We start from the raw sequence: 15,081 nt of genomic DNA, 5'->3' as shown, positions 1-15,081 counted from the left end.
ACCAAGTTCCTTAGCCTTTCGGAATATCATGTTCCAGGCCCTGCGTTCTTTTAATGTGGACGCTGCTAGATCCTGGGTTATCCTTATTGTGGATCCTCCATATCTGAATTGGTTTTTTCTAGCAGCTTCCAATATTTTTTCCTTTGTCTCATGGTTCTTGAACTTGGCCACTATATTTCTTGGCGTTTTGATTTTAGGGTCCCTTTCAGTAGGTGATCGATGAATTTTTTCAATATCTATTTTACCCTCTGTTTCCAGAATGTCTGGGCAGTTCTCTTTGATAATTTCCTCGAAAATGGTGTCCAAGCTCTTTTTTTCCTCCCATTTTTCAGGGAGTCCGATTATTCTCAAATTGTCTCTCCTGGATCTGTTTTCCAGGTCTGTTGTCTTTCTGGTAAGGTACTTGACAGTCTTTTCAATTGTTTCATTTCTCTGGTTTTGCTTGACTACCTCTTGGTTTCTCCTTGAGTCATTCATTTCTACTTGTTCCAGTCTAATTTTCAATGATGTATTTTCTTCACTCACTTTTTTATATCTCTTTGTAATTGTCCAATTGAGTTTTTATCTTCTATGGAATTTTTTTCCATTTTATCCATTTTATTTTTTAGAGAGCTGATTTCTTTTTCCAGCTCACTAATCCTGTTTTCCTTGGAGTTGTTTACCTTTTCCAGCTCACTAATCTTGTTTCTCAATGATTTGATTTCTTTATCCACTCTGTCTTTGAATGCATGGGATGACTTTTCCAGGCTCTCTTGCCAAGCTTCCCTTTCCTTTTCCCATTTCTCTTCCAGCTCTCTTGTGAGAGCCTTTTTGATTTCCTCTATGAGGTTCTTTTGTATTGAGGAGCAGCTTATATCCCTCCCAGGGGATACATCTGGGGACAGTCTGTTCCTAGTCTCCTCAGCATTTGAAGTCTGCTCCCTCTCCACACAGAAGCTGTCAATGGTTAGAGCCCTTTTGAATTTTTTGTTCATTTTGTCAGAGTAGGAATCAAAGAAAACAAACTGACAAGAGAAACAATTGGTCTGTTTTGGGGGGGATGGGGCTGGATGGTATTAATGGGCTTCCTCTACAGACTGGGGGTAGGGCAGCAGAGAGCCACTAACAGAACAGCAATGACTGTACTGAGTCTGCTGCTGTGAAGCTCTGAGAAAGCACCGAGTCAGTCCAGGTGGGGGTTGGGGGTGGCTGGGTTCTGAGAGACGCTGGCTTTCTGGGGTTTTAATCTTCACCTCCGGTGTTTACACCCTCTCCGCTGCACCTGGCTTGCTGCCAAGACGGAGTATCCACACTGGGGCAAAAGCCCTTTCACAGAAACGGCAGAGATCACACCCCTCCCCCTCCGGTCTGAGCTGTGTGAGCTGCCTGTCTTGCTCTGGCTGCCTGCCCTCAGTCTGCGCCCAGTCTGATTGACCCTCCCCCGAGCAAACACAGACCTTTTCTGGCGACTTTCAAGGATGTCTTCTCTTGGTGATTATTTGTGGATTTCTTTCTGGGTCAAGCATTAAGTCAGAGGCTTGTCATGAAGTAAGTTCTGAGAGAAAACGAGGAGCTCAAGCAGCTGTCTGCCTCCACTCCGCCATCTTGGCCGGAAGTCGAAAAGGACAATTCTAAATAATGAGGTAGACCAACTCTGAACTAGAGAAACTTCAGGTCATCTTCAAGTGTGCTAGAAACTGGAAGTTGAATGGATGTCCATCAGTTGGAGAATGGTGGGGTAAATTATGGTATATGAAGGTTATGGAATATTATTGCTCTGTAAGAAATGACCAGCAGGATGAATACAGAGAGGCTTGGAGAGACTTACATCAACTGATGCTGAGTGAAATTAATAGAACCAGAAGATCACTGTACACTTCAATACTGTATGAAGAGGTATTCTGATGGAAGTGGATATCTTCAACATAAAGAAGATCCAACTCACTTCCAGTTGATTAATGATGGACAGAAATAACTACACCCAGAGAAGGAACACTGAGAAGTGAATGTAAATTGTTAGCACTACTGTCTATCTACCCAGGTTACTTGTACCTTCGGAATCTAATACTTAATGTGCAACAAGAAAATGGTATTTACACACACATATATTGTATCTAGGTTTTATTGTAACACATGTAAAATATATGGGATTGCCTGTCATCGGGGGGAGGGAGTGCAGGGAGGGGGGGATAATTTGGAAAAATGAATACAAGGGATAATATTATAAAAAAAATTACTCATGCATATATACTGTGGAAAAAAAATTCTAAATAAAAAAAATAAAATAATAATTCTTGCAGTATCTACCTCAAAGGGATGTTGTGAGGATTAAATAAATGAGTTAAAGTAATGAGAAATGTTTTGTAAGCTTTAAAGGCATGATATCTTATCAGTTGTTGTTATTAGGATGTGCCATATGTAGAAGCTAAGAACTAGCAAGAAATTAAATTTGTGATAATATTATTCCCACATTATTTTTGTTCAGAATTCTTTTATTCCAAATCTATTTGAGTGAACATTATTCTTTTACACTTGACAAATGTACCTTGCCAACTCTAGTATTACATTTCATAAAATTCTCATTATAACACATTTTTCATTTTTATACATTATGATTTAGTTTTCTATCTATGCTGGAGGTAGAGCCAAAGGAGACAGGTTCAATCCTAGGTCAGCTATTTAGGCCTTGTGTGAATTTGGGAAATTCACTTAACCTTTATGCTTCTGACTTTTCCTAATATATAAAATAAGACAATTAATTCAGATAATATCTTAGTTCCCTTCTATCTCTAAATTCTATTGTAATATTCAATTTTTAAGAAAATGAGAAGTCTTAAAGAAATTTAACTTACATTGAATATAATTTTTTTCTTTTCCCAAGGATTTGGAATGCATTAACAGATAATTATGGTAATGTGATGCCAGTAGATTGGAAGTCATCCCATACTAGAACTTTGCATTTGCTCACCTTGAACCTCTCCGAAAAAGGGGTAAGTCCTGAATTTGCCCATTTATTTTCTTATTATCTTATTTTTGAAAATTGATATTAAAGATATGTGATTGTATTAAGAATCCAAAGCACTAGTTTTCTGATTTATATAAATATTTGACAGCTGAATTAGAAACACATTAAACTACCAATTTGGAATTGTGCTCTGCTTTATGCTTAAAGTATTTGGAAGTATTTAATATTACCATCTTGTCCCAAAAGCTACCACAACTTATCTTGTCTCTTTTGTCTATGTATTCCTATAAATCCAAATGATTTCCAGATATTAAGTGGATACCATTACACCAACTAGGCTGTTTATTTGTTATATCTTGTTTTTGCTTCTTGAACAGCCTACTTCAATTTCTGTCCTTACATCTCTTGGTTGATTTTTTTATGCTGTTTCTTGTTTGTAGTATGGCATTGACAATATAGCATAGCTTTGTGCTTTCACCATGCATTTCTCCAATGCCCTTTGGGTCACTAGCAATTGTAATTTTGTGGAAATAGTGGTAATCTATGACTCTAACCACATGGTGTCATTGGTTTTAAAAACAATTTTTTCCAAAGAGAAGCTTGGAGTCATTTAAAATAATATTTGAGTTTACAAATGCAATGCATACCATTATGTTCATCTTATTAGTTTCTAAATCCAGATCGTTGTCCATCTGTGATGTATAGTCAAGACATTTATTAATTGACTAGTGTTATAAGCTATTCCTTCATTGGTGTGTCATAGATTAGAAAATACCATTTTTTTGTTACATTTCAAAAAAAGGTTAATAAATAGCAATGGTTAGCACTTTATGCTAGGCCAAAGCAACTCACTTTTGATATGCTAAGTGATAATACATAGTAAGAATATCAGCTACTACTTAAATATACTTTTAGATTTGATACAGAGTGCTAATAAAGATATAATCTGTTTATTAATTAGGTAATTATTATTAAGTTTGAGCCAGAATGTAAGCCTCTTAAGAACAGAGATTCTGATTTTGTTTTTGTATCCCCTAGAGCCTAGTATAATTCCTTGGATGAAGAAGGTGATTAGTCAAAGTTTGTTGGACTGAATTTCCTAGAGAAAAGAAGACTTAGGGAGAAGCATATGATTCTTGTCTTCTAATAAAGAGGAAGGATTAGATTAGATTTCCTCTGTTTGATCCTAAGGTGGGATACCACGAACAGTGGGAGGAAAGTAGGAGGACATTTTCAGTTTGTTGTGAATATCTTTTTTTTTTTTTTTTTGCTGAGGCAATTGGGGTTAAGTGTCTTGCCCAAGGTCACACAGCCAGGAAGTATTAAGTATCCAGGCTACATTTGAACTCAGTTCCTCCTGACTTAAGGGTTGGTGCTCTTTCCATTGCACCACCTAGCTGCCCCTTGTTGTGAATATCTTAACAATCAGCTTTCTTGGAGGCCTTCAAATAGAGATAATTGTCAGCTTTCTTGGAGGTCTTCAAATAGAGATAATTGTCGTATATATTGTTGCAGGGATTTCTTTTATTTTGGAATGGATGACTGCTGAGATGCTTTCCAGATATCAAATTTTATGATTTTGTGATTGTTAGTTAGAGGTGAAAAAGATATGTATTTCAGACATTAGGATAGTCAGTGCAAAGGCATGGAGATTGGAAATAGAGTCCAGGATGTAAGGAACAAAGACAAGGCTCATTTGTCTGAATCATAAAATGCAGGAAGGGAATTAACATATAATGAGGTTATTAAGACTGATGGGGGTCAAGTTATGAAAGGCTTTTAAATACAAACAGGAATTTATAGTTTAGACTAGAGACAATGTGGAGCCACTGTAGTTTGAATAGGGAACTTATATGATCAGATCTGTGCTTAAGGAAAATTACTTTGGTGGCCATATATGAGAGAGATTGGAGTGACAACCAGGAAAATAACATATACAATAACTGATAATTCCAACAAAAAGAACAGTAATATAAAAGTGAGTGCTATGTAATTAGTGATTGACCTTGGCCCTAGTAAAGGGGAAAAGGAAATCTCTCTCTCTCTCTCTCTCTCTCTCTCTCTCTCTCTCTCTCTCTCTCTCTCTCTCTCTTTCTCTCTCTCTCTCTCTCTTTCTCTTTCTTTATGTTAGCAAAGCAGGTCCTTATCTAACTCGGTTCTCCATACTTTTCTTTGCACTGGCCATCCTTCATGCTTGAATGTACTCCCTCCTTAACTCTTTTAGAATTCCTGTCTTCTTTCAGGATGCAATTCAAATATTACCTTTTGTATAAAGTCTTTGCTGTTGATCCTTTTTGCTACTTCCCTTTTTCTCTAACTACCCTGTATTACCTTTTATTTTTCCTCCATATATTTAAATATGTGCATATTTTCATCTTCTTTTGAATGTAAACTCTTTGATAGGAGGGATTGTTTCATCCCTTGTATTTCTATCTTTAGCACCTAGCACTAGATGTGACACAAAGAGAAGCTAGGTCAAAAATCAGCCAACAAAAGCAACTGTGTTTCCCAACATATGCAACATTTAAGATATGTATTTCCTTGCTCCTACCTGCAAAAGTGGGGAAATGCACTTCTTCATCTCTTCTTTGGCTTCAACATCAGGCGTAATTATATAGTATTCAACTTCATCTTACGGTTTTTTCTGGTTTTTTTTTTTTTTTTTGTTTTGTTTTTTGTTTACATTACTTTGTTGTCATATATGTTGCGTTTATGGTTCTGCTTATTTCACTCTTACCAGTTTTTGTAATGTTTCTCTGAACTCTTGATGTTTTGTTTTGTAAGGTAGTCCACTAAATTCCTATACTATTGTGTATTCAATCACTTTTCCATTTGACAACTTTGAATCTCTAGATATTCTCTTAAATTAGAATGTATCTTCTCTTACATCCCTGATATAATACTTGTAAGGGCCCTTTAAATGGGCAGTGCAACAGGAGATTTGAGTTCCCCAGAAGTATTCTCTGTGGATATAGGACTGCCCTGTGGGTGGGATCCTGTCTATATTGAGATAGCTTCGTAATGGGTGACAGCTCTCTCGCTGGTTGGCTGTGTGTGATCTCACAGGCCCTTTATAAGCCCACTGCAGACAGCAGTTGCTTTCTTTAACCTGGCGCTCTTTAACTTGGCTCCCTAACCTGGGGTAGCCAAGCCAAGCCAAGCTGATGGATAGCCGAGAGGTAAGAAGTTTGGTAGTGAACACATGGGTCTTCAGACCAGGTGTTCACTAGGGAACTGACAAGTCAGGGCATTATGTGAGTAGATATAATAAAGGCTTTTAAGATTACACATGACTGTTCTTGAGCGTGCTACTGGTTATTAAACTATAGATTCAAGAGATCGTGGCCAGAGACCTTTGAAGGCCTCAGAGGAGGCAAGCCGGGTAGAGTTGACACTGCAAAAGTCAGTGGCCAAAGGTACTCTGTTGGGCCTAGGGCAGATTAGTAATTGTAACTGCCAGGAGGGCATGTTACAAATGGCGCCCCATGATGGGTGCCAAAATGCTGGAACTCTGTCTTCCCAGAAATCAGCTGGAGTCAGGATCACTAAACGTCTTTATTCTTGATCTTTTATGGTCAAGGTCAGGGGGTTAGGCCTAGCAACCTCACACACATCTTCCTCCCTCAATTCCTCTTCCTCCTACTCCTCCCACACACGTCACTTCCCCTTCTTTGTCCCACCAATTAAGTCAGCACAGAACAGCTGGGGAGGGTCAACCTTCAAACAAGTTAATAGGGAATTGTCCAATTGGCAATTAGTCTCACGTGCTTCATTATCCAAATACATTGCTCAGTTCTAGCCCTTTACAATACTGGTCCTGGGGAAAGTGGAGGACAGTCAGAATATTCTTTGGTCACCACTGTATCCTTTGAAGTCTACTTTCAGTAATCTTTCTTTCTTCAGTGTCCATTCAATCAAAATCTAATTTGTGGTGGCTTTAATATGCTGACCCTCCAGGTTATTCTCCCATATTTTTCAGAGTTGAGTATTTGAATCACCACCTTCTTCTTTTCCTCCACTTTTGTCTTCATACTAGGGGAATTTAATATCTGTATAGATATTCCCTCAAACTTGCCAAACTCCTAATTCCTTAACTTTTTAAAATCTTACAACCCACTTCTTCATTCTACCTCTGCCACAAAAAATTCTGTCTCCTTAATTAAAAAACTATGTCATTTCCCTGTCTGACCATAACCAGCTGTCATTCAACTTCCCTTTTGAATGACCCTCCTAAATCTATTCTTTATTTTCATTGAGACTTTCAGTTCCCCCATTCATTCATAATAGGGAAATGGGTCTTCTTGGGACCAGTTCCGCTGGCTGGTAGCTGAATAACCACTATTTTGCCTAATTTGCCTACTTGAATCTCTACATAAGTTGCAGTGTGTCTATCTCCATCCATCTCTTAGAAAAGAGAGTTTTTTCCTTGCCTCTGCCCTGCTGTATCTTTATTAACTGCTCCTTGGCAGTATTACAGTATTATAGTGGATGAGGCTTGGAGTCAGTGGGACCTGAGTTAAAATCCAGATACTAAGTAGCTGAGCAAGTTACTTAATCTATTTGCCTCAGTTTTTTCAACTGTAAAATGGGGAGAATAATAATATTTGTTGTGCAGACCAATCATGTGGATCAAATGAGATAGTATTTGTAAAGAAAGCACTTAGCAAAGTACCTGAAACAAAGTAGATGATATATAAATGCTTATTTCCTTCCTTTCCCTCCTTCTCCCCTTCCCGCCTCCCACAAAGGTCCCTTTATGGGTCATTCATTCCTTGGCATAAATTCACTTTCCTCCTTCTCTAATCTCAACCCAGTATTTTGCCATTTCAGTTCTATACTCTTATTTTTTAATTCCTTGCCCTTCTGTCCTGTTGGCACTTAACTTCTGGAAAACTGAATGAGACCTGTCATCCATCTTCTCTACTCTTGTTTATAATCCACCAAGTATAGTTTTGTAAGAAATCTCATAAAAGTAATATGGGTGTGTTATAAATTCATGTTATTCAACCTGGGCTGGGCTCTGTGGTACAGCAAACCAGTCCTTTATTTCTCCCTAGTTGATTCCCTATTTCACTCCTCACAGAAACAATTCTAAAGCTTCTCACACCTTCTCTTACTCCCTTTCTTAATTGGGCACCTCACCTCTTTAATGGGAATATTGAAGCCATTAAACATGAGCTTCTACTTTTCTCCTTCTCTTTATCTCAAAATTCCTTGATAACTTCTTGTTCTCTCCTAGTCTGACAAAGAGAGGGTCATTCTGTATTCTCCAAGGCTAACATCTTGATTTGTGCCCTGGATTGTACGCTCAGTTTCTAAGTCTCTCAGTCTCTGTCTATCTTTCTGTCTCTCTCTCACACACATACACTCTCTCCATTTCTTCCCTACTGACTTCAAACATGATAAAATCTTCATTACTTAAAGAAAATAATAAACCCACCAAACCTTAGTAAAACTCTGCCATTCCTTCAAGCTATCATCTTATTTCTCTTCTCCATTTCTCAACAAACTTCTTAAAACTGTTTATACTTACTTCTTGACTCTGCAGTCTTTCTTCTGACTTTATCATTCAATTGAAACTGCTCTCTCCAAATTTACCAATGACTTCTTAATTGCCAAATCTAAAGATCTTTTCTCTGTCTTCATGCTTTTTGATGTTTGTGCTGCACTGGCACTGTTGACCACCTTTTCCTTATACTACTACTACTACTACTACTTCTCCTCCTTCTCCTCCTCCTCCTCCTCCTCCTTCCTTCTTCCTCCTCCTCCTCCTCCTCCTTCTTCCTTCTTCCTCCTCCTCCTCCTCCTCCTCCTCCTCCTCCTCCTTCTTCTTCTTCTTCCTTTTCTTTCTCTCTCTCTCTCTCTCTCTCTCTCTCTCTCTCTCTCTCTCTCTCTCTCTCTCTCTCTCTCTCTCTTTTTTTTTTTTGCTGAGGCAATTGGGGTTAAGTGATTTGCCCAGGGGTCACACATCTAGAAATTATCAAGTGTCTGAGATTGGATTTTAACTCAGGATTGGATTTTAACACTGTGCTACCTAGCTGCCCTGCTCTTCTCTGGTCTTCAAGGAACCTTCTCTCCATTGAGTCTTCTAATTGTTTATTGCTCTTCAGGCTTCTTTGCTGGGTTGTCATTCATGTTTGCCAGGTTCTGTCCTAGACCTCTTTTCCTTATCTCTTTGTGCTCATAAAGTTCCATGGATTTAACTGACTCAACTTTATTACAGATAATATAGATATTATAGATACAGATAATAATTTTTTTTCTTTTTTTATTTTATTTTATAATTATAACTTTTTTTTTGACACTACATATGCATGGGTAATTTTTTACAACATTATCCCTTGCACTTACTTCTATTCAGATTTTTTCCCTTCCTCCCCCAACCTCTCCCCCCCCCCCCCCAGATGGCAGGCAGTCTTATACATGTTAAATATATTACAGTATATTCTAGATACAATATATATGTGTAGAACCGAATTTTTTTGTTGCACAGGAAGAATTGGATTCAGAAGGTAAAAATAACAGTTTACACTCATTTCCCAGTGTTCCTTTTCTGGATGTAGCTGATTCTGTCCATCATTAATCAATTGGAATTGGATTAGCTCTTCTCTATGTTGAAGATATCCACTTCTGTCAGCATACATCCTCATACAGTATCATTGTTGAAGTGTATAATGATCTTCTGGTTCTGCTCGTTTCACTTAGCATCAGTTGATGTAAGTCTCTCCAAGCCTCTCTGTATTTCTCCTGTTGGTCATTTCTTATAGAACAATAATATTCCATAACATTCATATACCATAGTTTACCCAACCATTCTCCAATTGATGGACATCCATTCATCTTCCAGCTTCTAGCCACTATGAAAAGGGCTGCCACAAACATTTTGGCACATACAGGTCCCTTTCCCTTCTTTAGTAGTTCCTTGGGGTATAAGCCCAGTAGTAGCACTGCTGGGTCAAAGGGTATGCACATTTTGATAACATTTGGGCATAATTCCAGATTGCTCTCCAGAATGGTTGGATTCTTTCACAACTCCACCAACAATGCATCAGTGTCCCAGTTTTCCCACAGCCCCTCCAACATTCATCGTTATTTGTTCCTGTCATCTTAGCCAATCTGACAGGTGTGTAATGATACCTCAGAGTTGTCTTAATTTGCATTTCTCTGATCAATAGTGATTTGGAACACTCTTTCATATGAGTGGAAATAGTTTTAATTTCATCATCTGAAAATTGTCTGTTCATATCCTTTGACCATTTATCAATTGGAGAATGGCTGGATTTCTTATAAATTAAAGTCAATTCTCTGTATATTTTGGAGATGAGGCCTTTATCAGAACCTTTAACTGTAAAAATGTTTTCCCAATTTGTTACTTCCCTTCTAATCTTGTTTGCATTAGTTTTGTTTGTGCAGAAACTTTTTAATTTGGTGTAATCAAAATGTTCTATTTTGTGATCAATAATGGTCTCTAGTTCTCCCTTGGACACAAACTCTTTCCTCCTCCACAAGTCTGAGAGGTAAACCATCCCATGTTCCTCCAATTTATTTATGATTTCGTTCTTTATGCCTAAATCTTGGACCCATTTTGATCTAATCTTAGTATGTGGTGTTAAATGTGGGTCCATGCCTAGTTTCTGCCATACTAATTTCCAGTTTTCCCAGCAGTTTTTATCAAATAATGAATTCTTATCCCAAAATTTGGGATCTTTGGGTTTGTCAAAGATTAGATTGCTATTTTTATTCACTATCTTGCCCTGTGAACCTAACCTATGCCACTGATCAATTAGTCTATTTCTTAGCCAATACCAAATGGCTTTGGTGACTATAGCTTTAAATCAGGTACACTTAGACCACCTTCCTCTGACTTTTTTTTCATTAGTTCCCTTGCAATTCTCGACCTTTTATTCTTCCATATGAATTTTGTTGTTATTTTTTCTAGGTCATTAAAATAGTTTCTTGGGAGTCTGATTGGTATAGCACTAAATAAATAGATTAGTTTGGGGAGTATTGTCATCTTTATTATATTCGCTCGGCCTATCCAAGAGCACTGAATGTCTTTCCAATTATTTAAATCTGACTTTATTTTTGTGGCAAGTGTTTTGTAATTTTGCTCATATAATTCCTGACTCTCCTTTGGTAGATATATTCCCAAATATTTTATACTATCGACTGTTATTTTAAATGGAATTTCTCTTTGTATCTCTTGCTGTTGGATAGTGTTGGTAATGTATAAAAATCCTGAGGATTTATGGGGATTTATTTTGTATCCTGCGACTTTGCTAAAATTCTGAATTATTTCTAATAGCTTTTTAGCAGAATCTTTGGGGTTCTCTAAGTATACCGTCATGTCATCTGCAAAAAGTGACAATTTGATTTCTTCATTTCCTACTCTAATTCCTTGAATCTCTTTCTCGGCTCTTATTGCCGAGGCTAGAGTTTCTAGTACTATATTGAATAGTAATGGTGATAGTGGGCAACCTTGTTTCACTCCTGATCTTACAGGGAAAGGTTCTAGTTTATCACCATTACATATGATGTTTACTGAAGGTTTTAAATATATGCTCCTTATTATTTTAAGGAATAGTCCATTTATTCCTATACTCTCAAGTGTTTTTAGTAGGAATGGATGTTGGATTTTATCAAATGCTTTTTCTGCATGTATTGAGATGATCATATGGTTTTTATTAATTTGATTATTAATATGGTCAATTATACTAATAGTTTTCCTAATATTAAACCAGCCCTGCATTCCTGGTATAAATCCCATTTGGTCATAGTGTATTATCCTGGGGATGATTTTCTGAAGTCTATTTGCTAATATCTTATTTAAGATTTTAGCATCAATATTCATTAAGGAAATTGGTCTATAGTTTTCTTTCTCAGTTTTCGATCTACCTGGTTTAGGTATCAGTACCATGTCTGTGTCATAGAAGGAATTTGGTAGGATTCCTTCAATCCCTATTTTTTCAAATAGTTTATATAGCATTGGAGTTAGTTGTTCTTTAAATGTTTGGTAGAATTCACCTGTAAATCCATCTGGTCCTGGGGACTTTTTCTTAGGAAGTTGGTTAATAGCTTGGTCTATTTCTTTTTCTGAGATGGGACTATTTAGACTACTTACTTCTTCCTCTGTTAATCTGGGCAAGCTATATTTTTGAAGGTATTCTTCCATTTCATTTAAGTTATCGAATTTATCGGCATAAAGTTGAGCAAAGTAGCTCCTAACTATTGTTCTAATTTCCTCTTCATTAGTGGTGAGTTCACCCTTTTCATTTTTAAGACTATCAATTTGCTTTTTCTCTTTCCTTTTTTTAATCAGGTTTACTAAGGGTTTGTCTATTTTGTTGGTTTTTTCATAGAACCAACTCTTAGTTTTATTAATTCAATAGTTTTTTTACTTTCAATTTTATTAATCTCACCTTTTATTTTTTGAATTTCAAGTTTTGTGTTTGTCTGGGGGTTTTTAATTTGTTCCTTTTCTAGCAATTTTAGTTGTAAGCCCAATTCGTTGGCCCTCTCTTTCTCTATTTTATGCAAGTAGGCCTGTAGAGATATAAAACTTCCCCTTATTACTGCTTTGGCTGTATCCCACACATTTTGGTATGATGTCTCATTATTGTCATTTTCTTGGTTGAAGTTATTAATTATGTCTATGATTTGCTGTTTTACCCAATCATTCTTTAGTATAAGATTATTTAGTTTCCAATTATTTTTTGGTCTATTTTCCCCTGGCTTTTTATTAAATGTTATTTTGATTGCATTATGGTCTGAAAAGGATGCATTTACTATTTCTGCCTTACTGCATTTGATTTTGAGGTTTTTATGCCCTAGTATATGATCAATTTTTGTATAGGTTCCATGAACTGCTGAGAAGAAAGTATATTCCTTTCTGTCTCCATTTAGCTTTCGCCAAAGATCTATCATATCAAACTTTTCTAGTATTCTATTTACCTCTTTGACTTCTTTCTTATTTATTTTGTGGTTTGATATATCTAATTCTGAGAGTGCAAGGTTGAGATCTCCCGCTATTATAGTTTTGCTATCTATTTCCTCTTGCAGCTCTCTTAATTTCTCTTTTAAGAATTTAGATGCTGCACCACTTGGTGCATATATGTTTAATATTGATACTGCTTCATTATTGATGCTGCCCTTGAGCAGGATATAATGCCCTTCCTTATCTCTTTTAATTAGATCAATTTTTGTTTTTGCTTGATCTGAGATGTGGATGGCTACTCCTGCTTTTTTGGTTTTGCCTGAGGCATAATAGATTCTGCTCCACCCTTTTACTTTTAGTTTGAATGTCTCACCCTGTTTCAGGTGTGTTTCCTGTAAACAACATCTAGTAGGATTCTGACTTTTAATCCAGTCTGCTAACTGCTTCCTCTTTATGAGGCAGTTTGCCCCATTCACATTTATGGTTAGAAGGACTAATTCTATATTGCTTGCCATCCTATTAACCCCTGCTTTGGCTTTTCCCCTTTCCTTCCCTTTGACCCTCCTATCCAGTATTAAACTGGTGAACACCACTTGCTTTTCACAGCCCTCCCTTTTTAGGATCCCTCCCCCACCTTAAAGATCCTCCCCTTATTTTACCCCTTTTCCTCGAAATTACTGTATTCCCTTCCCCTTAGCTTACTCCTTCCCTTTCACTTTTCAATGAAGTGGAAGAAGTTTCACCATAAATCGAATATGTCTATTGATACACGCTATGTTCCTCTCCCTCCTTTCTTTCTCTCAGATATAATAGGTTAGCTTTGCCTCTTCATGAGATGTAGTACCACCACTTTACACTTTTTTATGATATAATCTCCTTTCCACCTCTAGTTTCTAAGACAAATTGTACATATGTTCTTTACATATTTTTTTGACAGAAGTATAGTTCTCAAGATTTCTTTTTACCTTTTTAGAAATCTCTTGAGTTCTGTATTTGAAGATCAAACCTTTTATGTAGGTCTGGTTTTTTCATCAAAAATAGATGGAATTCATTTATTTTGTTAAATGTCCATCTTCTTCCCTGGAAAACGATGCTCATTCTTGCTGGGTAAGTTATTCTTGGCTGCATACCAAGTTCCTTAGCCTTTCGGAATATCATGTTCCAGGCCCTGCGTTCTTTTAATGTGGACGCTGCTAGATCCTGGGTTATCCTTATTGTGGATCCTCCATATCTGAATTGGTTTTTTCTAGCAGCTTCCAATATTTTTTCCTTTGTCTCATGGTTCTTGAACTTGGCCACTATATTTCTTGGCGTTTTGATTTTAGGGTCCCTTTCAGTAGGTGATCGATGAATTTTTTCAATATCTATTTTACCCTCTGTTTCCAGAATGTCTGGGCAGTTCTCTTTGATAATTTCCTCGAAAATGGTGTCCAAGCTCTTTTTTTCCTCCCATTTTTCAGGGAGTCCGATTATTCTCAAATTGTCTCTCCTGGATCTGTTTTCCAGGTCTGTTGTCTTTCTGGTAAGGTACTTGACAGTCTTTTCAATTGTTTCATTTCTCTGGTTTTGCTTGACTACCTCTTGGTTTCTCCTTGAGTCATTCATTTCTACTTGTTCCAGTCTAATTTTCAATGATGTATTTTCTTCACTCACTTTTTTATATCTCTTTGTAATTGTCCAATTGAGTTTTTATCTTCTATGGAATTTTTTTCCATTTTATCCATTTTATTTTTTAGAGAGCTGATTTCTTTTTCCAGCTCACTAATCCTGTTTTCCTTGGAGTTGTTTACCTTTTCCAGCTCACTAATCTTGTTTCTCAATGATTTGATTTCTTTATCCACTCTGTCTTTGAATGCATGGGATGACTTTTCCAGGCTCTCTTGCCAAGCTTCCCTTTCCTTTTCCCATTTCTCTTCCAGCTCTCTTGTGAGAGCCTTTTTGATTTCCTCTATGAGGTTCTTTTGTATTGAGGAGCAGCTTATATCCCTCCCAGGGGATACATCTGGGGACAGTCTGTTCCTAGTCTCCTCAGCATTTGAAGTCTGCTCCCTCTCCACACAGAAGCTGTCAATGGTTAGAGCCCTTTTGAATTTTTTGTTCATTTTGTCAGAGTAGGAATCAAAGAAAACAAACTGACAAGAGAAACAATTGGTCTGTTTTGGGGGGGATGGGGCTGGATGGTATTAATGGGCTTCCTCTACAG

At 37.0% G+C, this 15,081-nt stretch overlaps 1 protein-coding gene across 4 annotated transcripts in view; it reads left to right on the top strand.

The window, feature by feature from the left end:
• FEZ2 (fasciculation and elongation protein zeta 2) overlaps positions 1 to 15,081 on the top strand; it is a 63,779-nt gene that overhangs the window by 14,339 nt on the left and 34,359 nt on the right. For all 4 annotated transcript variants that reach the window (XM_074288177.1, XM_074288179.1, XM_074288178.1 and 1 more), the window contains one exon: positions 2,861 to 2,969. In XM_074288177.1, the coding sequence (XP_074144278.1) occupies positions 2,861 to 2,969 (109 nt within the window). The remainder of the gene's footprint in view (positions 1 to 2,860; positions 2,970 to 15,081) is intronic.

This window comes from Sminthopsis crassicaudata, chromosome 2 (assembly GCF_048593235.1).
Source record: "Sminthopsis crassicaudata isolate SCR6 chromosome 2, ASM4859323v1, whole genome shotgun sequence".
Taxonomy (NCBI): Eukaryota; Metazoa; Chordata; class Mammalia; order Dasyuromorphia; family Dasyuridae; genus Sminthopsis; species Sminthopsis crassicaudata.
The sequence above is the reverse complement of the archived record's forward strand: the minus strand, read 5'-3'. Positions and strand labels throughout refer to the sequence as shown.